The 27,398-nt window shown below is 44.5% G+C and overlaps 1 protein-coding gene across 1 annotated transcript in view; it reads left to right on the top strand.

Moving 5' to 3' along the window:
• gli3 (GLI family zinc finger 3) overlaps positions 1-27,398 on the top strand; it is a 103,486-nt gene that overhangs the window by 66,885 nt on the left and 9,203 nt on the right. Inside the window, exons 5-10 of the mRNA XM_086191285.1 lie at positions 10,075-10,286; positions 14,059-14,220; positions 18,056-18,257; positions 20,337-20,556; positions 21,849-21,962; positions 22,815-22,955. Of these exons, the coding sequence (XP_086047411.1) occupies positions 10,075-10,286; positions 14,059-14,220; positions 18,056-18,257; positions 20,337-20,556; positions 21,849-21,962; positions 22,815-22,955 (1,051 nt within the window). The remainder of the gene's footprint in view (positions 1-10,074; positions 10,287-14,058; positions 14,221-18,055; positions 18,258-20,336; positions 20,557-21,848; positions 21,963-22,814; positions 22,956-27,398) is intronic.

Below are 27,398 nucleotides of genomic sequence, written 5' to 3'. Positions count from 1 at the left end.
GCGATGTATTTCAGTAACGGAGAGCTTTAAAGTAAAATGCCACAGTTGTTGGTGGTTTTGATGGTGCGTCTTATTCGATGGGTGTGGCGAATAGTCACTTTTATGATCTGAAATGAACAGCAGTCCGGAGATGTTACTCGTCCCTCCCTCTCAAGTCCACCACAGAAATCTTCGCTCAGACAAGTTAGATCAGATTTATTTTCATAAAAGTCACGCCCCCCCCCCCTTCCTTTAATCCAGTCTAGGTCCAGTTTGCACTGCAGAAACTGTATTTAAGAGTCACTTTTCAGCGTTTAGACTTCGCCTGTGCTCCACACACACGTCATGCTGCACAGCGGCGTAGAAACGTGGAATTTCCATTACTCTGATCTCTGAGCTCGGAGCTCCAGACCCTACGATCCCACTCTGGGGGCCAGTTAGAGCAAGTAACGAGACCAGAGGAACAGGATCATAAATCCTCTCCAGCTCTCCTCATTTTCCATCCGCCCTATGTCCCTCCTTTTCCTCCCTCTCTCCATCAAGTATTCATTTGCTCAACCTAAATGCTACAATTTAAAATACTACTCGGTGTGGCCAATTGACAGTTTTTCCCCCTTTTCTGTTTATCTTCTAAATCACAGAAAATTTCACCCTTTTTTTTCTTTTTTTTTTTACATCGTCCACACCAATGAAAATTAATTCATATCACATAAAGGGATTCTATTCTCTCAGCCGTTTCTTATCTCTCTTATCAGATGTGGCGTCCATTCCATCTGATAGAAAATAGTTTCATCTAATAACGTCGTTTGTGGTTTAAATGTTTGGGATGAGCCAAAAAGAAGCGGCTTTAGCTCTTCTTTTTTTTCTTGTATTTTTTTTTTTTCCAAGCGAGGCAAAGAATTCACGCTTTTAGTGATTTAACTGAATCATTTTTTTACATTAAATAACGCCAGGAAACGTCATGTCATGTAAGTCATAAAACAAATGTTTCCCAAAGTGGACTCATTAGGTTCCTCTCAGTCGTATTTGTTGATAGCAGCTTTGTGCAGCGTCCTCCTCTGGGTGTATCCAAACTTTCCACAGGTTCTGTCTTAAAGCCTCCCAAAGCTGCTCAAGCCTGAGTTTGGCACCACCACGCACTCAGCGCCATCATGATTAAATATCAAGGAACTCCACTTGACATTTTATTAGTCCAACAAGATGGATGAAATGGCCAGAATAAAGTAGGCTGTGTCTGTTCACTTTCCCACCAGTGCTTGCCTTTCTTCTCTTCCTTCCCCTCTGTTACCAGAAGTATGTATTAGGAAAACGTGATGGATTTCCATCTAAAACTGCAGCGTAGGAAAGGAAACACGTATTTTTGTCTTGTACCTGATGCTCCCTCTCCTCCGTTTCCCCCCTTCTCCTTTTTGTTGCTCTTCTACCTCAGATCTCTGTCTGAAGGATTAACCATCTCCAGCGGTGTGTCTCTGCTGTCTTGTAGCGCTGTGTATTGTTTGTGATTTGCTCAGGCCCATCCGTGCGGCTGCTCATTTCAGCAGCCCAGTGTGATGCGGTGAATGGAAGGGGATCATGTGGAGCCGTCTCACGGATCCACGCCGCTCTCCGCAGCCCTGGGCCACACTCATTCTTCTCACCTCCTCTCACCTGAGCAACGCCGCGCGCTCAGATGCTCATTACCTGTCTTGTCGGGTAGCGAAGGCGATGGGGTGTGGAACCTGAACCCTGTTTGGCTGCAGGCGTCAGCTGTGTAAAAGCATCGGGGCCATTGAGACCTCAGTGGAAAAAGGAAAGATGGATGTGCTTCCTTCCTGTTTTCGGAAGTTTAACACTTCAACACCCAGGAGTCCCCTCCTGTCTCCTCTCTAGCCCGGGGCATGCCAGAGGAACTCAAACACTGACTGGGACGGCATTACATCCACCTGTAGTTGCCTTCCTGATTTAGAAAAGCAGCAATCATGTCATTTGTAGTATGAAAGTGGAATGTTCCATGCAGACGTGTAGTAAAAGACGGCCAAAGAGAGGAAGAAGTGTTTTAGTTTGTTCCCTACTTCCAGCCTCCTTTAAATTACCGGGGGGGGGGGGGGGGCTCATTTTGTGTAATTTCTCTTTCATGTTTTCATTTTCTTGATATACACTGTTGATTTGTTTTGGGAGACATTCTTATCTCGATGGCTGAAATTACATTTAATTGCAGTGCGGAAAAATGGAATCGAAACAGACGGGGGTGTGTGTGTGTGTGTGTGTGTGTGTGTGTGTGTGGCAAAGCTAAACATAAAGTTTTTTTGGGAACGTACAAAAGTAGTGAGAAGATGCGATTCTGTCTTTTCTGAGATGTTTTTTTTGTTTTTGTTTTTTTTGGATAAAAACATAATCCTCTGATTTTGTAAAGAGCCAAGATCTAAAACGAGGCGCACATTCAGAAGGTTCATGACTCCTCAAGAGCTCACAAAACCAGATCCTCTAACACCTGGACCAGTTCTCCTCTGATATGATCCTGTCATACTCACAGATGATAAAGATACCTCATCACTCCTCTAGCAGGGAAGTGATGCAGGATGTACTATCCATCTTTGTTTGTTTCTTCGTCTACATGTGAGCGTGACGGGGGGGGGGGCAGACAGGAGGAAGAGTGCTGTCTATTCAAGTGGACAGCGTGTGTGTGTGTGTGTTTGTGAACTGACTGTGCAGTGTTTGGGAATGTCTGGCACGCCTCCAGAGGTATCCCACAGATAGGGAATCCTGCTTGATGTGACAATGAATAGAAAACCTTCCCCACCCCCTTGAACCCACCCAGCCCTTTGATGTTAGGGGGTCAGCTCTCACAGCTCCGGGAGGGGACATAGTTACCCTGAACGCTTGGCAACCTCCCCGTGCCCTGCCTGGCCCCGCCGTCTGCTGGGCTCAGAGAGGTTCATGGCCTGAAGAACCGCTGATGTTCGTACAAAAAGATGAGTTCTCGCCGTTTGTTAATGACTGAAAAGAATGAATTGACTTCTAAAAGTATGAAATGTTGATTTCGTAAAGAATATAAGGGTTCATACTTAAGATCAGAACCTCTGTTGGTTCACTCTTACATCTCTCAGTGTTAATATTCTCAAAAATAACTTTAAAAAAAACCCTCAGGTTGTGTTGAGCCTCCTTACAATAACAAATATATTGGTTCTTTGTTGTCACCTTTACTGTGTTTGGTCTAAAGCCATAATTGCTTAACTGCAGGAACCTTTGGGGGGGGGGGGGTCAAAAAGTCTGTAGAATCCACTCATAATCCTCCACCAAAATACTCGCTCAAATATGGAGAAATGGTTGACGTGATCTCATGTCACATCCGTGGAGGCAGCAGAGACAGTCAGTGAGGTTAGTACAACAGCTGAAAAACCATGTGGTGTGCTACACACAGGTGGAGCTAGCAGGCAGCGGTGGTGGTGGTGGGGGGCAGCAGGAGGTGCAATGATTCAAGGGGTACGGGACTTAAAAACTCACGTCACTCTCTTAAGTAGTTGATTTCTTATTTCTGATCACAAGGTATAGAAACAGATGAGTGGCTCTGTGTGTGTGTGTGTGTGTGTGTGTGTGTGTGTGTGTGCGCGTGCGCGCGCCAGCCATCGCTTAACAATCCAATGAAAACTCAACTTTTATTAGTGGCTTGCTTTGACATTACTGCTGCAGTGATATAACAGAGTTTTACTGGCTGGAGAAAGTAGCTGTTTTTCTTTATATATATATATAATATTATGGTAGATGCATTGAAATGAAGCAGAGAGCTACCAGGGACAGGAAGTGACTTGAAAGTGTGAAAAAAAATAAGGGTTTTTCTTGTTTTGTTTTTTGTTTTTTTGGCCAAAATATGAGGACAAGTCTTCCAGAGTTATTCGCCGGTAAACTTCCCCAGAAGTGCTTCCCAAAACTAAGATTGGAGTAACAGTTGAGGAGAAAACTAAAAGCCCTCACAGATTTGCTTTAGAGCGCAGCATTATCTCGAGTAAACGCACCGGCGAAGCTTCATACTCGTGATAATGGACAGTTTTTCAATCCTCCATCGTGCCGTGAAACCACCGTATCAGTGTTTTCTCAAAGCTCAGTCTCTTGGAAGGAAAATGTTGTCCTAGTGTGGTACCATGTATATTTTTAAATGCACCCACCTCCGCCTGTTAATTTATCATTTGCTGAAGCAGACAGATCCAGGGACCAGCTGACTGAAGTCATCCTGAATCAGAGTTAAATTTAAGCTGGCCTGTAACTCTCATTACTAATATGGAAAATGAAGTCATTGGAATGAGCTTGTGGCAAAGCTTAATGAAGACTGCTCATTGAGAGTACCCACCTTCTTCTGTTTGTCTCCTCGCCTCTGATTGTCTCCCCCCCCCATCCCCCCCTCCACTCCCTCGTCTCCCTTCCCTCTCTCCTTGGGTCTCAGCTGGCTCTGTTCCTACGGCCCTTTGATCTCGGTGAAAGGGTTTGGAGCTTTAAAGTGCTTCTGTTTCCGCTGTCAGGAGCCCCCACTCTTCCTCCTCTCTGGTTTAGGTTTTCAGAGGGGTGGCAGGCTTGTGCTGCGGCTGGGTGGGTTTGCAGTGGTGGTGGTGGTGGTGGGGGTGGCGTGAGGGAAGGGGGGCAGCATAGGTTTCTAGGTGGTGAAATCGAGGTGAGGATGAGGGGAGGGAGTGGGTGTGTGATGCTGTCAGCCTCGGTCAGGAGAAGATCTGACACCTGACTGATTCCAGTTTCCTTCAAAACCACAGTTCTCACCTCACTCAACCCCTTGTGGCCACGTGCGTAAAGTGTCAAGAGAGATGGGTACTCCTGGGCTTTACTTCAACCCTCTTCCTACTGTACGTCTCATATAAATGAAAAAAATTGAAGAGCTGTACAGTAGAGTAAACTCTTTCCAGTACAAAATCCTTGCATTAGAATATCATGCAACACAGCTGCAGTTTCATGATTTTGTCAGCGTATTCAAATTTACTGCAGCTGATTGTCGGCCACAAGCATCCATTATTGGCCTCCTTGACTTACTCATAATCATTGTCGGCCCTGTTAAAAATATCGGCCAATCCCTAGTTTGCTCATCCCTGCGTCCCAGTGGAATTCTGTCAAGATTCCCCAAAGGTTAAGATTATGGGACAGACGTGAAACCAAACACATAACGCCTCTCGTCGTCCATGGCCTTCGTCAGCACAGAGGCGCAAAAATGCAGCCTCACCATTCGCTTAAGCGACCATCAGGGGGGTGCAAACACAAGGAATCCACTCAGGTGCAGCATCGTGGTGCAGTGTTTTGACATTCCTTCACACTCGTCGATGTATCACGCTGACTGGATTTCCTTGCTTTTAATGCAGGAATGTTTTCAGTCTGAATATTAAAAAAAAAAAAAATGCAAAGAAATGACATGCCACCAGATCAGTCCGTAAAGATTCAGCATGCAATTTCACTCAGTGTAGGAGAAATTTCTGATGATGCTGTCAGAATTGGAACAACTCTGGTGGGGTGAATTAATGAGATTTTCAGGATATCAAGGGCCATACAATCTTAAGTTCTAGAGTTGATGTCGAGTACAGTGCATATTGTGACTCTGCCTATTTTGAAATCGGCATCATCCAGCTGCTACAAATGAAAAGTGATAATAACAGTTGTTGGATTATTGGCTATCCTCTCTCCAATTTGCAGTATATTTCTGTAACATGCACATTAAGAAGTGTTCATTTCCTTCCGTGCACGACCATTCCATGCTTGAGCTATAAGCATTCTGCAAATCTCAGTTCCTGTTTTTCTAGACTGCTGTGTCAATACCAGCAGGTCTAACTTCTGGACCACAATGATACCTTATGAGTCAATGTGAAGTCATCAACCTTCGCCGCAACGGCTGCGTTCACCGAAAAAACTATTAGTGTTGATATAACCTTGTTCCAAACAAAGATTCAAGGCCTGTATGTGAACACACGCCCCTCCGTGAAACCTCAAATCTTTTGGGGGCATATTTACATTTGGTGAAAGTATATTTATCCAGTGAAGTAAGACAACAGTAAAACATCGCTGTGTAAACATGCGCTGGCTGGTTTAGCCAGGCCACGTGAAAGGAAATGGCTTCCATATGTCAGGAGCTAAATCTTTCCCTGTGCCCTGTTGGCAAAATGTCTTCTTTGAGGGTTAATAGGAATTGTAAACCTTTAAAGGGAAGTCGAGGAGCGAAGGAAAAGTTTCTCTGCAGTAGAGCTTTGATGTAAACTAAGAACTTCTCTGGCACACACACACACACAGGGTGAACACTCAAACACACACACATGTCAGATTACTTCCTTTCGTCATGTTGATTAATGCATTCTGGCAGATGCTAAGACAATCACAGCCCTGTAGAGAGTGGCTGGAGCTTTTTTCCCTCACATGTACAGAGACGCACCACTCTACGCCGAACCATCCATCTCTCTGCTGTCCTGTGCAAATCCCCTCGCACCTGGCACCCCACGAGACCCCCCTTTTCTCTTCGTTCTTTTAATCCTTCTGTTCCCGAAGACTACACCAACACTAGTAACGTTTCATTTCGATTGTGCCTTACATCCACACAACTCTGCCCTGAAAACGGCGACCTTTGGAAACTCCGCTGTACTTCGTGTACCTTTGCAAACTCCAAGGTTGCTGTGTTGTGTGGAAAAACTGTCAGCATTGACCGTCAGAGGTTAATTTAGCATGGATAATGAATTACAGGTGTTGTTGACTGTGTTGCCTTTGCTAGCAGCAGTTGATTAGAGTTCCAGAGGAAGAGCGAGAAATCTTTGGAATGTCCCGATGAGAACGTTACAACCATGGAACAACAAACATGCCTGTGGTCACTAATCAGCCACAACGTTGAAATCTGCGACAGTTGAAGTTCATACCGTTGATGATCTTGTTACTATGGCAACTTTCAGGGGGAAGTATAGGTTTGAAAGTTTGGGAAAATTAGCAAACTTAAGATCCGAGCGACTTCTACAAGAAACAGTTCTGACGTCCATGACTGGGTCGGAGCCAAAACAGCAAGTCTTGTGGTGTCTGCTGTGCTTAGTGCCTCCCAAATGTGGTCGAAGGAAGGCAGACCTGTGAGCTGGGTCATGGGCACCCCATGAGCTCATTGATCCACTTGTGGGAGCAAAAGATTACTTGTCTGATTAGATCCCAAAAATATGCTCCTTTCTCACAAGTCGCTGGAAGACATCTTGGTGCCTGGTAAACGTCTTCGGCTGCACGAGGGATGCCTTCACAGTATTGATTTAAAGTTGTGTGTACTCCTTTTGCATTGCCACGACTTCCTCGGGTGATGGATGCCGCTCTAGTTCAACTCAACTATGTCGAGACCTGGAGTTGAAGGACTTGTCGGGACAATCTCACCTTGTTGGTCCAGTTTTTCCAAGAGTGCGCATGTTCCTTCCTGTTTGCGCGGGGAATGTGCGGGAACAGTAGTGACGCATGCATTGTCTATTTCAAAGTTCTGGTTTTTAAACCTTTCAACTCTGAAACTTCTCTACTCGTTTTCTCATTCCACCTACTAATCAACATGCATGCTCTCCTTCCTATTCTTCTTGCCGTGCTCTGCCAGTAGGGCTCTGCTCTTATATGCCAAGTTAATTGGAAAAAACAAGGCAAGCAGAGGCATTTAGCCAGCGTCGGTGTCGGGAGACACAGCCAACGCATGACAGGGTTAATCAGTGTCGTGGCAGTCCGATTGGATGTCTGGGTCTCCTCAACCTGCCGAGACGAGGAAGGAAAAAGTCCCCATTTTTATACTTTTTTTTTTTTAACCTCTGTATACTTATTTCTATATTTGAAGTGTCACATGATGCTGTTTCAGCAGCACAGGTGTGTTATACTCTTCGAGCGCGCTGTCGTATGTGACAAAGCAGTTTTGATGCTACCAGTGATGGCGAGTGTGTACTTGTGTGCGAGATGTTCGGTCGACCATGTGACATCAAAGTGAACGTCACTCGGTCCGCAGCTGTGTTGTGATCTGTGGAAATGAGGCATGTAATGGTGGCGTGTGTGGGCACATGACTCGCTTATCATAAACACACGCTCTAACACACACCTGTTTTGAAGTTGCCCTCAGCGTGGCCTGCTCGGCGTGAAGGAAGTAAAACATTTCTCATGAGTTGTTTAACAGGAGACGTGCAGAAATACACCAATGCAATGGAGGTGGAGGGACAGGGGCGGCAGCGGCGGCGAGGAGTATGATGCTATCCCTCAGTCTGTCACCTTTACACACCTTAACAGCGAGGATCCTTCTGAGATTCCTCTCTGGGCTCTTGAGAGGGCTTTTTTGTTGTTGTTGTTGTTCTTAACCTGCTTCAGCATCACCATGACATGCTGTCACACACTTGAACACATTGAAAGTCTTCAAAATGGTCCCATAGCCCCCTTTTGGGCTAATTACGGGGAAGCTCCTGAAGTTTGTATGTGAAGGTCTGTGTACATACGTGTCTGTGTGTCTGTCCTGGTGTTGTTTCCACTCCTCTGTGCTCATTATTGGACCTGGCCTGAGCTCTTTCATTAGGGGGGCTGTGAAGAGGAGGGACAGAGGGGGCCGGTAGGGGATCAGGCGGTGGGGCGGAGGTCGTAATTGGGCTGTTCCGCTCCCCTGGCCTTGCTCAAGGTCACTGTGAGACAAACTCTGGTCCAGGTCTCTTACTTTCCCCCACTTCTCACCTCCCTCCTCTCCACCACTCTTTCACTCCCTCCCTCCCTCCCTCGCTCATCCTCCCCTCCTCCTGGGGTCTTTTGTCACAGTAGACTGGTCCACTGGGGAGTCACAGAGAAGTGGAGGGGCTAATTCAGTCTAATCTCTTTGCCCGTTAATGTCTGGCTGATATGTGGATTTCTCCACATCCTCGGGGGAAGGCCTTTGTGGTGAAGGCCATCATTATGAAGTTTCCTACCCCTCCTAGCCAATTATAAGAATGGAGACAAATTAGTTCATCTCAAACTCGGCTCTTAAGAAGTTTTCCTGATTGTCAACTTTATTTCACACCAGAGACGATTAATAGGAAAGGTTTTTGATAAAGAAAAGGAGCCTGATTGTGTTCCTATTTTCTATTTTAAGAGAGATTGGGCATCTTCTGTGAGACTAGATGAGGGACTTCTGTTCAACTCAAAGCCAAATTTGAAGCCACTGGAAGAAAAGTGGTGCAGCGTTGCTTGTCTGTTGCTGGTGAGCGGTGAGCTCGGTCTATGGGTTCCCTCTGATTAAGACGCGGTGGTTAAAACTGTCTTTGATCTGAGGAAATGTCTGCGTAGGGAGCAGTTGGAATGGCGCTCTCCCTCTCTCTCCCTCTCTCTCTCTCCTCTCTGCCTTGGGGACAGAGGGAGCGAGATAGCATCACGGTCCATTTGTCTGGCCTGGCTTCCTCTGCCAGACCAGCCATGGTAGCGGAATCAGTGGCACGTTCAGTCAGGCTGTGTGATGGGTGATGATGTCCCAGTTACACGTGTGGATTCCTGCCAATTATTAATGTATGGTTTTAAACACGGTGGTGACACAACAACAATCCAAGATGTTACTATTCCACATTCATTAAGGATTCTTCAAAATGTTGATCTCATTCTTCAGACGTACCTAACTTTACACATTTAATCTTTTTCTTTTTGAGGATCTTAACATTAGGACTCATTGTATGGAGGCCCTAAGGCGTAAAACACAGCAACATTAAACAGAACGCAATATTTTGGAAAACATGACATTTCACACACACAAAAAAATGCTTTAGAAAATGTGAAGTTTAAAAAAAAAAACACTTTCGTACAGACACAAAGTTTCACAAAGCACAGTTTTTTAGCGAACACATTTCACAGAGTAAGTTTTAGAAAACACATTTCAGATATATAATCTTTTAAAGAATTGAGATGTGTAATTAGAAAGCTGTTTTTGTTTTCTAAAATTATAAGTTTAGCCCTTCAGGGCCACCGTACAGCATTGAACGCACCATGAGGTCAAACTTTCTTCAAACTCCTTCCAACTGCAAATGAATTTTATGACGATTGCAGTCACACCAGTTCAGAGCTCTGAAGTTCACTCTGATCATAACATCGCATTTAAAACATGTTTCTGTTTTTTTTTTTTTTCTTTTCCTGTAGGCCTCCTGCACTGGCGGGCAGTCCGGCATTCTCCGACATCTCCCTCATCCGGATCTCGCCCCAGCGGAACCCCTCTGTGGGGGCGGAGTCGCCCTTTCACCCGTCGCACCCCTACATCAACCCATACATGGACTACATCCGTTCACTGCAGCCCCTCAGCAGCCCCTCCATCTCTGTTCTGTCAGCCACCCGGGGACTTAGCCCTGCAGATGGTGAATAAAACTAAACGTGCACTAGTACACACTCACATCTGCGGAGAACCCCAGCGGAGTAGAAAATGATGATTAGGACTCAGAAGACCCTTAAAAATAATTGTTTCAATTGATTAGTGAGGTTCGATTGCTAGCAGGAGGACTCTTGATTCCTGGTATCAGTTTAATTCCTGTTTTAGATCAGAGGAGGTCAGGTGAGAGGCAACCAGATCCATCTCTATTAAGACCCAGGGGTTGGTGGGATGTTATCTGGGTGAGAGAGTGAGTGGTTGGAGTATTATGAGGGTAATGTGATCCGTGTGGGTGGGGGTGCAGGTTGCAGAGAGGCTAATCCTTTTGATCTGTAAGTCATGTCAGGGACCTCTGAAGGATGCATCAGTGAGCGGCAGGGTCACATACAGTTACACCGCGCCCGTCGAGGGGGGTCACATTCAAGTTCAGGGTAGGGGGTTTGGTTATTATGGAGGGCCTCTACAGGGAGCTTTTTCTTCTTGAGATCTGAAGATGATGGATGTGAACTGGGAAATCAATTACAGTATGGTCACCAAAGGGAAGTGCTCAATAATCAATTTTTAGAGAAGCAACTTTAATTTTAAGATTTATTAAGTCTCTCTTTTAACTTCTGTTAGAACTGTAAATTGAATGCCGTGGGGGTTTAACTCAACCTAAAGCTCTCGGAGTTGCAAGTTTTTAATTTCAACAGACAAATTAATTACAGATTCATTTGTCAATAATGAAAAAAACAACTTTAGACCCAGCCCTAGGTTTTAATATCCCTTTCATACTGGACAAAATCCCCATAAGCATCTGGCTTTTGATAGCAGGAGACAAATTTTGCAAGGCTTCACCTTTTTAAGTATCTACAGGCTACGCATAGCATGGTACGGTTATGCTAGCGATGTATCCTAACTACTCGCTGCATTTTAAAACATTCCATTACTACCAAAGTGTCCTATGCAGCAAAGGAAACTGAAAGGCTGCTGGCAGTAGACAATTGTTTGTAGTTTATACTATAGTGGACTGGGATTATAGGGTGTAAATTATCCATAGTATTTGCTAATGTTGTATTTAAGAATGAAGCATTCCTTCACAGAGGCTAACAAAGTATGCTAACTGGCTGCTAGACGTTATAGAGGCATTAAACATTTTAAAGACAAAATTAAAGCCAAAGCATCTTACTCACCATAGAAAGCAGAAAGGCTAAATAACCTACTGGTAGTAAGGAGGTAGTTAACTGCTTTTATTTAGTGGTTTTATTGTGTTTAATTGAGCCATAATGCAAATATTGTGTTTTTTGGTCTAGAAAGGTTGCTAAAATTACATGCTAACTAGCTGACTAGCTTTGTGCAGGTGTGCTACAAAAACAGACATCATTTGACTGAAGCCTCTCACACGGAAGGACGATGAGATACAACACAACCAGACACAGCAGACAAAAACAGAAAAGCTAACTCATCTAAAATGGTAGACGATGATAGGAAGCTCTGTTGTACCATCCAAAGAAAACACACAAGCCTGTTTAACTGTTTTTACTTTAGCGTCATAAAAATGGCCCCGCTTCCATTGCGGATTCTTGTTGACACAGAGCCAAACAATGCCGGCGTAACGCAACCTCAGCATGTGGATTTGTAGTTTTCTGGAGTGATGGGGTAACATGTAAATTTGACAGTTTCTGAGTTTTGTGTGAACTGTTCGGCCGTAACAGGACACAGTTGTCTCGATACAGTCGTGTAGCCCATCTCCAATCGGGATCTAACGCATACAGAACCTGCAAACTGGAACTCAAGTCCTCAGCCGTCAACCTTGTGACATTTCAGCACCAGACACCCACTTTAACTTGACTTGTTGAAGCGAATTTCCCAAACAGCCTTTAACCAGGACCTCCCTCTGCGCAACCGCCTCCTCTTCCAGGTCTGGTAAAAGCCGCATCTAAGTGAAGACCTCACTCAACCCCTCTCATGTTCTCCACTCCAACATCGCTCTCTGCAAAGATGAGGCCCTCCACCCTCCAATGTTCCATCACCACAACATACTGCAGACCATTCTCAGCTTGCTTTGAATCCAAGTAGTTTCTCCCACCTACCACAAGATCCCCTTTTAATTCTTTATGCTGTGAATTGTGAATGAGGCACCTAATTACTCCTTTAATCAATCCGGTGATTAATTAACCCATCAGCTTTTGTGTTGTTAGTATATCACCACGCTTGCAGGGAGCCTCCTTCTTAAGATCCTTTTTCTAGCAAAAAAAAAGTACATTTGAATAATGATGAATTAATTAACAGAATCTAATGGAGATTTAAAGTGGGTGGGATTTAGTGCCACCCTCTTGCTGCCACACAGTTGCTTTCTTTTTTCCTTTTTTTTTTTTTTTTGCTCTTCCCTCACGATATTTTTTTTTTTTTTTTTTTTTTTTTGCGTGCGAGTTGGAAAAGCGAGGTAGGCTTGCCCCTGATCCTATTGTTGTGCTGAAGGAGCACCCGGTGGCTCACCAAGTCCTGAGGCGCGTCTCTGCCTTCTCTACGTCGAGCACCACATTGACAACCTCCCCTCCTCATACTCCCCAACCCATTTTTTTGCCCCCAGGATCGCACTCTGATGCCAGCGTTTCTGATTTAGAAATTCTGCAAAGCCCTTTTCTGTGCATGGATCCTGAATGGGCCACATTATAGTTGAATGCAAATGCAAAGCTAAGGCGGAACAGCGAAGACAATTAACAAACTCCTCACTTCCACTGAAGACATAATACCCAGATCAAATTAATTTAGAATTTTTTTCTTACATTTATTCAACCAATCATGGATGCATATTTCAGGCATACAGGCCAGCCTTAAGAGGAAATCTCCTCGCACACTGTTTCTTTATTTATTTCTTCAATTGTAGGGTGGGGTGGGGGGACTACTGCAGCACTCTGTGGGTCTGAACCGATTCCATATTTGCATCCAAAACCACAGTGTTAGTCTTTTCCTTCCCTTTTTTCATCGAATATTTGCATACGGAAGCCCACCGCCAGATGTTTATTTTTAGGCTACGGTTCAAGGACTTACAGCACTCTATAACTAAGGGAATGACTCGGAAAATAGAGACACGTAGAGAAGGAATAGAGCAAGTCAAGTGGAGGCAGAATCATTCGCTGTATCTTTATGCATGCAGATCTATCTGGGAAGATTTAAGCCTTTTGTTTTCCTATAGACTTTAAGGGAGCAATCGAGGAGCCGGTTGCATATCTGCCGACTGCAGCCCTGATTTGTACAACGCACAAGCACCATCTCTGGCAAAAGATGTGTCAGCACACATGCTCTTACCACACACACACTTATATATACTTGTGTACTCCCTCCAAGTGATCAAGGAATGGTAAGAAGAAGAGAAAAGGCTGTTTAAGAATGGTATTGTAAGACGATCAGTTATGCTGTGCTCGGCATGAATGCATCAATCAAGCACTAATGCACACTCACTGTAATCTGTGCGCAAGCGTTGGGTAATCCCTAGTGAGGTTCTCCACTTCAGGTGATGCTCCCCGTGCAGCTGTTTTGCTTAACTTGATGGTGCTGCTAATGTGCTCATTACTGTTCTGCTGAGCTGATTATCATCTAATGTAAATGAACGCAGGTTTGTAATTCAGCGCAGGTGCTTTCACTGTCATCATTTACTCACTACCTCACTCTTTCCTCCTCCACTAACTTCTCCGCTTCATGTACACAACAAATTTTCCACAAACGTCTTCATCTGTCACTTTCACTCTTTCTTGATCGAGCTGTTTTTCCTGCTCCAGCCCCTCACACAGGTCTGACCACAGCCGAGTACTACCACCAGATGGCTCTGCTGGCAGGCCACCGAAGCCCCTACACGGCTGACCTACTCCCCTCCGTGGCGTCCACGGCCGGGGCCAGCAGCGCCAGCGCTCTACACATGGAATACCTACAGGCTATGGACAGTAAGTCCGCAATCACCTCACATGACTCGTGGACCTCTCCGGTTCTACTCATAAACACTTTTCGAACATCGGATTTTCGGGACACAGTAGTTTTCAGTTCTCGTGTCTTGTTGAGGTCCTACTCTGTTGTTTCTGCCACTGGCCAGCTCAGACGTCACAGAAAGGATCCATGCAGAGCCCATGTTAGATACGTCTCGTACACTGAAAATAACCATCTGAGCCAGTCAGTGGCGGACCCAAGCGCTTTAAATGAATGGACTTTGATGTGGAAGATTGCCCTTTATGCTCTCTGTTGCTATTTTGTCCTTGCAGTCATAGCATTTTCCCTCAATGCTGGAAACAATTCAATTATATTTGGTCCAAATAAACATTTCAAATCACTCCTCAGGAAAAAAACAACAACTTTCCTTTGAGCGTGGATTTGTTGAGTGGCAGATCAGTGTCTATGTCTGTGTTAAAACTAGACTTAAAACTGTCTAGATACTTTTTTTTCACATCCATCTATCAATTTTTGTGTTGTCATGAGAGGGTAATCATTATGTTTCCTCAAGGATTTTTCCACCCTCCTCAGATTCAGGGTTTGGGACGAGAGCATAGAGCTGAGGGAACGGAGCCATATTCCTTTCATAAGCAACAAAACAACTATATTTCAATGTTTAATGAGTCCTAACTATAAAGTCATAGTGCATAATGATGTTCATATAACATTTTTGCTAAGCTATACTAAAAAAAATGATAGATTCTGGCATCGCAGCCTGTGAATGCATACCTGCAGATTCAAGCATGGGTGGCCCCGGTGGGAAATCTACCCTTCAACATCACGTTGCTCTATTTTTAGATCGAACTAAAGCTCAGCCAGGATGGACCTGCAACTTTCCTGTGACACGATTTAAATGAGCTATTATCTTAATGTGTCGGGCTCAGAACTGTGTGCAGAGGACTTATGCTAATGAGTTATTTTAAAGTGTAAATAGGAAATTAAACGCACACGGAATCTTAGAAAGGTCAGACAGCGTCACCCCGTTCCCTTTGATGAGAATGTATTTAGTCAGGCAGACAGCGCTTTCATGGAAATCCGGGGTGAAGTTCCCCGTATTCCTGCGAACAAACTAATTAAAACTAGCCAAAACTTGTGCGGGTATCAGAAAATTAATTGCTATTAAGTGGGAATTGGAATGTCCCACCATTCATCACCGGAGAAATCCTTTCTTCTTTGTCACTTTTTAAGATTAATAGACTGAAACAAAACAATTAGGGACAATTTTAAGTGGCGATGCGGTGCTCTTTACCTAAAAATCGCCTGTGATCATTGCTGGTAATAACTCATCATGTTTCAACAATGTGTGTTCCAACCACTGAAAAATTAACACTTTAAAGCATTGTAGGGGAGAAAAAAAAAAAAAACACATACAAAGAGCAGAGTCTATCAAGAGGCTTTCACTGATAATCTGAGCTGCCGTGTTGCTGCGGCTATTTTAGTCTATTTCACATCAGAGTAATTACCTTCATTGAGAGCCGCGCTAATGAAACAATGGGCCTGTCCTGCCTATTTGTGCCTTAATGGGCTATTGTCTACGTTCTCACTGCCTAATTAGCACCGTAGCTCTCATAGATCACTCCATTAAAGACTGCATTGTGGTCTTCATTAGTTCATTTTCATTTCTCTACTATTTTTTTTTGTAACTGATACTGGTTGTTTTTTTTTTCTTTCTTTTAATGGATTCACTTTTAATAACATTTAAGCACTGGAAATCTCGGTTAACTTAATAAACTGTGATTTTTTTGTAGATTAGAACCAGAATTAAACACAATCATGAACAAAAATTAACGCAATTCTTATATTAATCTTAAAATTCAGAGGGCATGCTATGATATGTACACAAAGAAAACATAAAACAAAACATATCACTGGAAAGCAAAGAATATTGTGATTTTATTGATGCAAATTTTTTCAAGTTACAAGGAGAGAACTTTCAGAGTGTGCATGCTTATGCCAAGGCCTACTCAACCAAGCTCAATGTAAAAAAAAAAAGAAGGAATCTGTCGCTATGCTCAACATATCTGCCTCAAAATGTTATAGTTCCTCCCTTGGCCCATGCCACGCCCCTGCAATAAGTTTGGAGAAAATCAGCCAGCAAACAGACAGACAAACATCGAAGAAATTATACCTGTGGTAGAAGAAGTTAAAGTTTCCCAGGTTTTGTCATCTGTAGGTTAAAAAAAAAGTGTTGCCGACCTTCTTTTACTCTATACATTTATGAATTACTTCCTCCTATTATTACTACTACTGCTACTACTTGCTTCAAGCGTTGGATTTACTTTGGCTACGCCTTGGATCGGCTTTAGAGGCTTGTTTTTACAGGAGATAGAAGAAGTTGATCAAGAAGAATAACTGGCTCTCGACTCCTTCTATCTACACTGTAGCCACCCGCTCAGGTGGCCCTAAGGTGTGTCGTCAAGGGTGACACCCAGCTTTTAGGAACAACCTTGTCATTCTTGGGTCTGAACCCCCCCCCCCCCCCAATCGTGAGAATTAATGACGCGGTGTGTAAGCAGCCGCCCTGTCCATAAATCAAGGGGAAATTAGAGGGACAGTCCTGCTACGAGCCAGGACTCCCCTCTCTCTGTCTCCACGGTCGGCCAATTTATCATTTGGGCTGTGCATTAATAAATACCACTCCCATGAGGCTTTGCACTGATGGGACGCTAGGCCCTCTCCTCAGCAGTAAACCCGCCCCACCACCACCACCATTCTCTAATTCACCACAAGTGGAAGCTGTCCTTCACGTGGGTTACGAGAACTTATCAGGTGTGTCAGATTTTGTCGAATCCAGCAGGATTTATTTAGAAAAGGATTCCATTCCAACTGAATGACACGCTGAAGTCGAGGAACGTCACATGACAAGGGACGGAATTGTATTCAGTGATTGTTTATGCTCAGGGATTTGTAGGTATGCCCCCCCACCCCAACACCCCCTTTACCAAGACATGAAAAAGAAAGATTTCCCATACAATGACAATGTAAAGGGGGTGTTGCTCTCTATACAGCTTCATGCCGTATTGGAAACTCAGGCCTATACTGCCAGAACACCACCGCCGCCACAGAGGCACACACATCCACACACTCTGATTACCATGTGAATGGAGCGTTCCGTAATCGTTGGATGTGTCAAACGAGAGATGGAGCATTTACATTTGGGAGATGGATGGATTGTGGGGGACGTAAATATGGAGGGGGGTTATTGGGGCTGCGTAAGCTGGTTTTGTTTGCCTTTGTAAAATAACTCAAAATGTTTTATTTCCAAGTCTTGAGTCACAAAGTCATTGTGTCAGTTCACGCACAAAGCGCGACATCCCCTCAGTGCCCCCCCACCTCCCCCAGCTCCCTCTGTTTTTCTCTGTCTTGTTTGTGACATCTCCATGTGAAAAGACAACAAAAGTCATGTTTTAATCTCTACCCGTGGCTCATTGTATGTGCAGAGAGAATGCTTGTGCTGTTTCCGCCTTTTACCTTTTCAAACCCCTTTTTAGTATTTCCAGTCAACACTGATTGCATTTGAATAACGAGTCAAATTGGACTTGATTAAATATTACTATACACAGTCAGAGCAGTTCTCCAACATAAAAGGCATGTTTTCTCCTGGATGAAATGCAAGCAGTGCATCAAGTGACAGCTGAACACTCATTCAGATGAGCCTTTTGTCTGATGATTGACAAAAATGTCATCTGTGAGGGTTAGATTAGGTTAGAGTTGGGACGAAGTCAAATTGGAAGCCGCAAAAACCTGGAACACGCTTCTCCTCCTTACTTTAGAACTCTGCTCCTCATTCCGCAGGCTCTCGCTTCCCAAGTCCGAGACTGCCGTCGCGGCCCAGCAGGAAGCGGCCCCTGCCCATCTCTCCCCTGTCGGAGCACAGCTTCGACCTGCAGACCATGATCCGCAACTCGCCCAACTCTCTGGTCACCATGCTCAACAACTCTCGCTCCAGCTCCTCCACCAGCGGCTCCTACGGTCACCTCTCTGCTGGAGCCATCAGGTAGCAGAAAACCCTCCTGCATCTGTCTCTTACTTTGTTGGTCGTAACTCCTTTCAGTCATTTTAGCCAGAAATGTCTCTGAAGCAAATACCGTGGGACATTTAAGTAGCAAACCAAAGAATTGGAGTTGCAAACTTGACAGGGCAGAAAACTCTCCAGAGGGAAACTCTGAGATCAAACTTCCTGGACAGAAAAACAACTTGTTTTCTCAGCAGAAAACTATTCTTTTTCTCCAACTTGTTAAATGTGTCATTTAAGAGCAATGCACCAGGGGGCAACTGCACCAGCCTTTTAAAGGGAATGGCCATGGAAATGACAGTGATGGTTAACTCTTTCCCTCGCAGCATTTCCTATTTCTGTTAAAAGTTTCCAGCCACTGTTGGCCACTGCTGGCTTTTTTTTTTTGGAAGATTTCTGTTCATCTTTAAAGATCTGCTGAATATTTTGATTGTGAAAAAAAAAAAGCTGAACATATCAGAAGAAAGAGCAAAGCCTCTATTTTCATTTAAAAAAAACATTTCACTTCAAGTACATCCATCTTCTAAAAATCATCTCTTGAATGAGAGTTTCGTTTTCAGACAAAAAAAAAACCCTGATGAAAAAACTTTTTTTTAAAGAAGTTTTTTAAAGCATATATAGAATTGATATATATTGTTTTTTTTCTTCTCACTCTCTTATGGCTACCTAGATCGTAAACAATAAAAATAAGAAGCCCCCCCCCCCCCCCCGACAACCAGGTTATCCATCAGCTGCCTCTGCCCGACTACAGTGCTCCTAAGTCGGCCAGGTGCAGCACCGCAGGCCCCCCGGAGAGCCGTAACATCAATCCGTCTGTAGTATCTTCAGGTTTTTCGACCCAGATGTGCATTATTCTGTCACTAGGCACACAATAGCGCCATCTATTGCACGGTCGTGATAACACGATAGCCAGAACACCACCTCAGTTGCAGAGAAAAAGTAAAAATCATGGAATGCCCAAAACACACTCAAGACTAACGTGGACTGACCCCTTTTCGCCTGACTTTGTGCCCAGGTTATGCATCGTTTTTCTAATTTGAATGGTTGGTTAAGCCCTAAATATATCTGCATCACATGTCTCATACCATGTACTATAAATCATTTAAATAGGGCACTTTGTGTGTTTACTGTCCGTGTCAATCCCCCATGTGGGTGACCATCTCCCAGTAAGCCAGTCAGCCTACCTCCCCCGGCGGCTTGTGTCAGTCATCTAGTCCACCTCGTGGAAACATCACATACATCACGCCCCGGTGCTGAGCAAAGGGAGTAAAAAAGGGAAGAAGAGAAAGGGGGAAAGGGGAAAGATCCATGGCCCCACCCACAGCCATTGATCAGCAATCTTTAAGAAGAGCCTGATCAATCACACTGTGGGCTCAGCCACTGTCCTAGTGACAGGACCCAAATAGCCAACGGCAACAGACTGATGAGTGATATGACAAGCGGATGGGCCCCCAAATGTGTCTCAGTCCATTGATTTCCACTCGGCTCGTAATAAGATCAGCAGACATATGGGTCGCGGTGAGAGCGAGGCGTCAGAGCTCAGGATGAATGGTGGCCGCTGCTGTCGAGCCACACAGAGCTGTGTTTATCTGGCGGCTCACCTGTGGTTATAGAGACCCCAGAGGAGCTTTGGTGCCTTCTGGGCTTTTTACTTTTGCACCACCAGGGTCTACAGTGTTAGCTCAGGTTGAAGGTGGAGGAGAAAGAAACTGAAATCATTTTTTACAAGGCTGTACGACACACTTCAGATTATTTATCATGTGTATCATTTGCCCAGTGGAAGAATGACATAGTGCCTTACACAGACCACATGATAAGTCACCGTGTGCTAACAAGCTGAACATTCATCGGCGAGAATTTGCCGTGAGCCCCGTGGTTCCAGCATTACCACACCGTCTCCTGTCAGATTGTCCTCAGGGATGAGGAGCTATCCAGAACAATCCATTTTATTCACTGTCTTTCTCCTCTTTTGCATCACTGTTGCTTATTTGTGATGCAAAGTAAAGTTGTATTTCACTTTAATGATTTAATAATCCATATCTGTTTCTCTTCTCTTTCCAGTCCAGCGTTAAGCTTCGCCTACCCTCCAACTCCGGTGGCTTTGCATATGCACCAGCAGCTGATTGGCCGTCAACCAGGCATCGTAGGCTCTGCCTTTGGCCACAGTCCACCCCTCATCCACCCCACACCAGCCTTCGCCACCCAGAGGCCTGTATCTGGCTTCCCTCCCTCCGGGCTTACCGCCAGTGAACGCTCAGTCGTCTCCAATGACTCCTCACAGGTGAGAGCAGCAGCAGGCGTCTGTGCGATTCATCATCACAGGTAATAGATAGCTGCATCGCACGCCAGCCACATCTCGGCAAAATGTAGCGAGCTAACATGGTACAGGCAGGACCCCCCCTCCTCCTCTCCAGGGAGTCCCCCCCCAACTTGTGTTGTCTCTTGTTTTTAGCCCGCCGAGCATTGCCCAGAACGCGGCTGCCGCAAACAACAAGGGGCTTGTTAGCATAGAATCCCACTGCTGACTCCATTAATCACTAGAGAGAGAGGAGGGATATAGAGAGGGAGTATTGACAGGGATGGATGGATCCAAAGGGGTTTTTTCTCTCCTTTCCTCAACCCTTACTGTATGTGCGGGCGTAAATTTGAAGTAAATATTCAATGTTTATTACCAGTCCTCCCTGCCTTTTTCCATGTTATCACAAATGAGGCCTTATTTAAATTGCACACAGCAAAATTGCTTTTTTCCTTCTCCTGAATAAACAGAATATTGCTTTGGGGGCCAGAGCTGAATCGAATGTGTTTCAGCAAAGATAGAAGGTTGCGGCGACTGAGAGGACGTTACGACTCTGAGCGTCCTTTGACAAATTTACAGGAGTAAACATTTTTCTTAAGCAACACAGACACAATGAAGTTTGTCTCCTAGTTCCTCAGTTTAAACTTCTTATTCTGGTGAGACCTGAATCGATATATGCTAGAAATATCAGGAAATCTGAATAGTTAATGATCAGATCAAGGGAAAGATAAATAATAGAAGGGATGCAAAATTGCATCACAAAAAAAATCAACTTTCTAATTCCTAAAGTGCAATTTTTGGTTCAAGAGGGAATTAAAGTTATATTAGGGGTGTATCCTCTGTGGGTGCAGCACATAAAGGCTTGTTAGTATCAACCTTGATTAGAAAGTGCAGAGAAGAGTACAAGTACTACTGCAGTAGTGACCATAAATGACAAGGAAATGCAGTAGCAACTGTAATTATGATTTGCTGTGTTTTTCTTCTGGTAAATTTAACAAAGCAAAACGCACCAAACTGAACCAGAAGCGTGAGCTCGCTAAACCCCTAGTATAAGAAGTAAATCAGAGCATTTATAGGTCAACTCATTATATTGTCAACAATATGGGAGGCTAAAAAGTAATGGGGATGTAAAATCGCACTTAAAAAAAAAAAAGCTCAGAGGCTAGAGCACAGGCGCTAGTGCAGTAGTGACCATAAATGATGGGGCAAAAGCAGTTGTGTTTGCTGAAGCATTGCACCACTGGTATAAGTACCGACATTTTTTCCCGTTTCTCTAGATCAAACCAACAAGTGAATCTGCAGTGAGCAGCACAGGAGACCCGATGCACCACAAGCGCTCCAAAATGAAACCGGAGGAAGAGTTACCGAGCCCAGGAGCGGTGAGCGTACAGGTACAGCCTGGGCATTTATCAGCAAATCATGAGAATATATAGGAGGCAACTGTTTCCGGCAACAACAACAACAAAAAAGAGCACATTCCACACTGGCTGGTAAATCCAAGAATCCACCAGGCGGGTTTTATTTTTAGATTTTTTTCCACTAGAATAGGAAGCTGGTCACCTGCCAAAGTTACCACAACAATAGACAAGCTTAACAGACGCAGTCTATTTTCGGTTCCAGAGCGATTCATCGATCATGGGACACTTAAGGGAAGTCATTTTGCTCTGATGAGAATTTGAAGCAGTTGAATAAATGAATAGCGTAATTCAGGAGTCTTTATCCCTACATGAAGGGTCTGTTCCTCCATCAGGCAGCAGAAGACGCAGGCCGAGGTGTGTGGTGGAGGCCCAGGCTCTCCTACCAGCACCCGAGCCCACCCCCCTGCTCTACTCAACCACCTAACTGTGACAGTGAAATATATCTGAGCTAATAGAGCAGCCTACAGCAGGAAGAGGGGGTTAGATTCCTCAAATACTCGCCCCGGTCCAGTCGTATAACAACCCCCAAATACAGAGTGGAGCTTTCAGCGCTACATTTCCGCTCCCCAGACTTCTTTCCCAGGCAGCCAAACAAGGCCAGATTCAGAGGGGCACCATGACTGAGACCTGTAACAAAATCATTTTTGGCTGCACCTTTCATGTGAGCCGGCCGGGCAGTGAAAATTTATTTATATGACAGGTTTATATGGACGGAGTATTTTATCTGGACCCCGATGTAAAGTCACATTCTGCGTTTTATTTTCATAAATACCATGCCTGGTGTGTTGCTTGTTGTAGGAAAACTTTTCCTCTGTTTTTCTTCAGGATCACCCCGATGGGATGACGCTGGTGAAGGAGGAAGGAGACAAGGACGAGAGCAAACAGGAGCCGGAGGTGGTTTATGAGACCAACTGCCACTGGGAGAACTGTTGCCGCGAGTTTGACACGCAGGAGCAGCTAGTACAAGTAAGCAGGAACCCTTATGGCCTGAAATAAAAATACAAGTAAAAAGAGCCGCCTGTCTCAAGTCCAGCTCCGGCAGTGACATGACTGTTGACAGCTCCAAATGATAGCTGTGAACATGCATGTGAATCATTACACAATGTGTAGAAAATCTAATATTTGTGGGATTTGAACAGTGTCGTGCTGTTCGCTGGTTAGTCTGCTCTTTCACTCCTGAGTGAAGTGTGCAGCGTAGATTTATCACTTCCTGCAGGCAGAGAGCCGTTCCTGACTCAGGTTTCCCTGCAAGAGCATATTTTCATGTGGCAAACAAGGAGATTCAACAGTGTTTCGACAGAATCCTTTATGTTTCAGCCAACAGTGTCGTACGGTTTGATATAACGTCAGATAAACTCTAACAACAACAGCAGTTAGCAGAAATACCCCCCCCCCCCGAACCTGAATGTATTTCAGCTTCTTTTAATCCAAAAGAACCAGCCTGGACTTTAATTCACAAAATTGCTTTTATTGATGCTGATAAAAACCGTAAACTCATGCAGAATAGGGTTCATTTACTTAATCAAAAGTAAATTAAAAATGTTCCCTCGACTTTCTATAGTGGCTGTCTCAGTAAAGCTGAGTAGCTCTCAGTGGTCTATTATCCCAGACGACCACTACCCCTCCGGTGGAGCCCGAGCTGCAGGCGTAGACTGATACTGCTGCTGGATTCTTGTTTGGATCCAGGGACGCTGGTAATGGGCTAAAAAGCTGGAGAACACACATCTCACACACAGCTGAACGGTGCCAAATGATTTGGTGGGTTAAGCCTCCTGGAGTCAGGATGTGAGCTGACTCTGGACCAGCACCCCTCCTCCCTCTCCTGCCTGCTATCATGGCTCTCACACAGCTCGGGATGGCTCTTGTGGCCGAAACACCTGGGGTTTCACTGTTTAGCGAAATATTAATGACATTATGTGACGCTACGAGTGCTGCTGTGAACCGAGTATGCAGAAGGAAATTCGTAGAAAAAAGGGTGCTGCGCGCGAGGGACTATACACATGTTCGCACACTCACACATGAAACACTCATCAGCACACATCTGATAGAAAGATCCTGGGCTCTCCACAGCTGTCTATTTGCCGTCTTGACATTGCAATCCTCAGCTGCGGTGGTAACCCCTATCTATAATTGATATCCTCAGCGCGGAATGGGCTGCCTCCCGTGTTTGAAGGGCTCAGCTCAAAGGTTGAGGATCTTGACAACTTCTTGCCCCGTGTTTCAGTCGACTGGAAGGTGGTAGAAGAGGAGAGGGGGGGGGTGCTTTGTAATAGAGGAAAATCTTGCTTACATCCTCCCCCTACTGTAGTCACACCAGGTGGCCATCCGAACAAAAGCAATGTCCTCTCATTCCTCCACATACATACACAGACCTCGCCAGGCTGCACTTATTATCAGATTGCTGCGTAGACAGACACCAATCCTTATTAGTTTTCCATTTTCCATCATGGAATTGTTTCTTTTTTTTTTCTTTTTTTTTTTTGCTTCCTTTTTTTTTTCCACTTGCATTTGACTTTCTGATAGTGCATTATATTTCTCATTTTCTATACACATGCAGATATGCAGAGAGATGCCAATAAAAGTCTTCGCCTACAGAATCCCTGCCCTCTAATTCAGCAGAGCGGACGAGAAAATGCTCTTATCTCTTATGCACCCCCACCCCCCTCAGTAATAGGATAAGTACAGTATTTGGACCACAGTGGCTCCCCTCACACACTTGCAGGGTGGGGGGATTTCCATATAACCAAACAATGGAGCGTCCCTTCCCCCGTACTTGTCTTCTGAAATAGCTTTGGGGAAAAAACATTACAAAAAAAAAAAAAAAAGCAGTCACGTTGATTTTAACTATTTTAAGTTCGTTCATTCATAGAGCAAAACCTGCAGGGATTCATATTCAAAGTCAACTTGACAACTTGAAATAAATAATATTTGAAGTATTAAAGCTGCACTCATTCAAACATCCCTTTGTGGTTGGCCTAATTTTAGAATTAAGCCTTCACACCACCCTCATCGCTCTCCACCTTGTTCAAAAGCGCTTGATGCATATTTTTACACTCTCAAACATGCTCTCACCATGACACGCCACTGCGTTCCTTTATCATAAACGCTCTCGGTGCCGACGATAAGATAAACATCAGATCTATGCAATTTAACTCACTTATCTGGCCTATCCAGTCAGCAAAAGCGAGGCGGGTGTCAATTTTAGTTTGCTGTATTTATTTCACTTATTACATTTCAACTCTCTCTCTCTCTCTCTCTCTCTCTCTCTCTCTCGCTCTTAGCTTCACAGTCTTTTTTTTTTTTTTTTGAGGCGTGAACCTCTCCCTCTCTCATTTTTTTCTTTCATTTTCTCTCCCTCCCGTCTTTTTTCCCTCAGAGGGAGTACTTTTAAAGATAAGGCCTGGTGGCTTCTTTAATGTCTCTCTTGAAGTGGGCTCTTTTTTTTCCCCCTTCAACACTTGGGTTTGTCATCTTAGAAACGCCATATTCCCATAATTCCCTTATATGTTCTCGCTCAGACATCTTTTGTTATTTCTCATTGATTTATACCTGAAAATCTACAAGGGCATCCTTTTTACTGCCCTTGTATGAAGGGAAAATCGATCATTGCGTTGTGTATTTAGGAAAAGGATGTTGGTGGAGTTGTTTAATATGGGGGATGAGGGTGGGGTTGGTGCAGGGGTGCCCGAGCTTTTACCCCTGCCCTTACCTTTTACCCTGCTCTAAGCTCCACTTTTCATTTTTCTGACTTCACTCTCACTGTGCTGCCTGTTTAAAAATATTAATTCGGGATCCTACCAATCTGAAGAACAAACTTACCTCACAAAAAGAAAACAACCTAGTGATTTACATAATTTTTAGATTATTATTATTATTATTATAATTTTTGTTTTTTTATTCATTACATCGAGCAGCCCAAATTGAACTGTGTGACAGGCCAAATTTGGCCCTCCGGCCCTATTCTAGAGTTTTAAATTGTGTGAATTTGAATCAGTCTTTATCTTGACAACGTGAATAAACTTGTGTGTATAGTTGATGTATCATTGCCGAGCAAACTTCCTGTCTTGGCAGTTTTACTTGATAGGTGGGTGGTGTAGGATTGGGTTGGTGGTCTGTATGTGTGTGTTCTCACAGCTCATCAGGACCGTTTTACCCTCCGCTACTCGGTTCCAGGTCACCTGCATAGGTGGCGCTGTGAGGCTCTTGTTCTTAGACGGGGAGCTGCGTGCAGCCCTGTCGAGGCGGCCGCTGCTGTTTGCTTCCCTGGTGTTTAAGGGAGATAAACTCAGGCGCAGTCTGAAGGCAGCCCCCCTCTCTGGCTGCGGGCACAGGCCTTTAATTGGTAAAATGCAGATTTTTTTTGATCAGGAGAAGGATTAGGCCCCTTATCTGTTTGGAGTATCTTACTCTAAGATGAAAAGACTGTGCTGAATTACACATGCCAATTCTATCTCCCTGCCCCCTGCTCGCTCACTTACTTTACTCTCCCTTTTTCCCTCAATCTTTCTTCCTTTACTTCCTCCCTCGCTTCTTTTGCCTTTTTCGTGCTCTTTTTTCCCCCTCCTCTCTCTTTACACAAAGCACTTCAGCAACTGACATCACAAAAGAGCATATGATTTATTAGGCGGCGTTTGATAAAGCTAAACGGTGTTGCGGGTCCCAAGGCTTAGTGAAATTGCCTTGTAAACAGGCCCTCTTTTCATGCACGCTTGCATTCTAATGCATGAGGGTTATGTCCCATAGAGGGTTTGATAAGGAGACATGGCGATGGATACTGAAGTGGGCAAATGCAGGGAAATAGCAGGAAAAAATGATAGGATTTGGTGTATTACAGCAATGTGTGTGGAGATGCGTGGAATATCGACATAGGAGGATAGAAAATAACATAAATCAAGCTTTTATTTTTATTAGATATAGATGCCAACCCAAGTGTTAAATTTTTTTACTGCTATTTATGTTTATAGTTTTTGCCGTTCACCCTAAGCAGCGGGACTTGTGTCTGTCACATACGTCACACTGCAGTGTCCCCTGTGTCCGTGTCCCTCGTGCTCCCTGTCATGCAACTCTTTCCTAAATCCATCTTGGTGGCGTTTTTACAGTTGTTGGCCGATAAGCTGGCAGAGGGAAGATGAATAACCTGCCGCACGGCCGCTATCAGCGCCTGTTTGTCGATTTAGCTGGCCAACGGGGCCTGTCTGCTCAGCATGGAGATTATTGATTCAATAAGAATTGCCATTAGATCATGCCATTAGGTTTCTCACCGGCTCCTCTCCCGCGCTGTCTGTCCCCCTCTCTGTCAGCTCAGGAGCTCATGCATCACAGCCCGTCAACGACCTCCTTCATTTGTACAAATACAGCACGAGTATCCATCTGTGTATCTGTGTGTGTGTGTGTGTGTGTGTGTGCGCG

This window comes from Aulostomus chinensis, chromosome 21, assembly GCF_037954235.1.
Source record: "Aulostomus chinensis isolate RoL2024-O1b breed Wild chromosome 21, RoL_Achi_v1.0, whole genome shotgun sequence".
NCBI lineage: Eukaryota > Metazoa > Chordata > Actinopteri > Syngnathiformes > Aulostomidae > Aulostomus > Aulostomus chinensis.
This window is presented reverse-complemented; position numbering and strand designations above follow the sequence as displayed.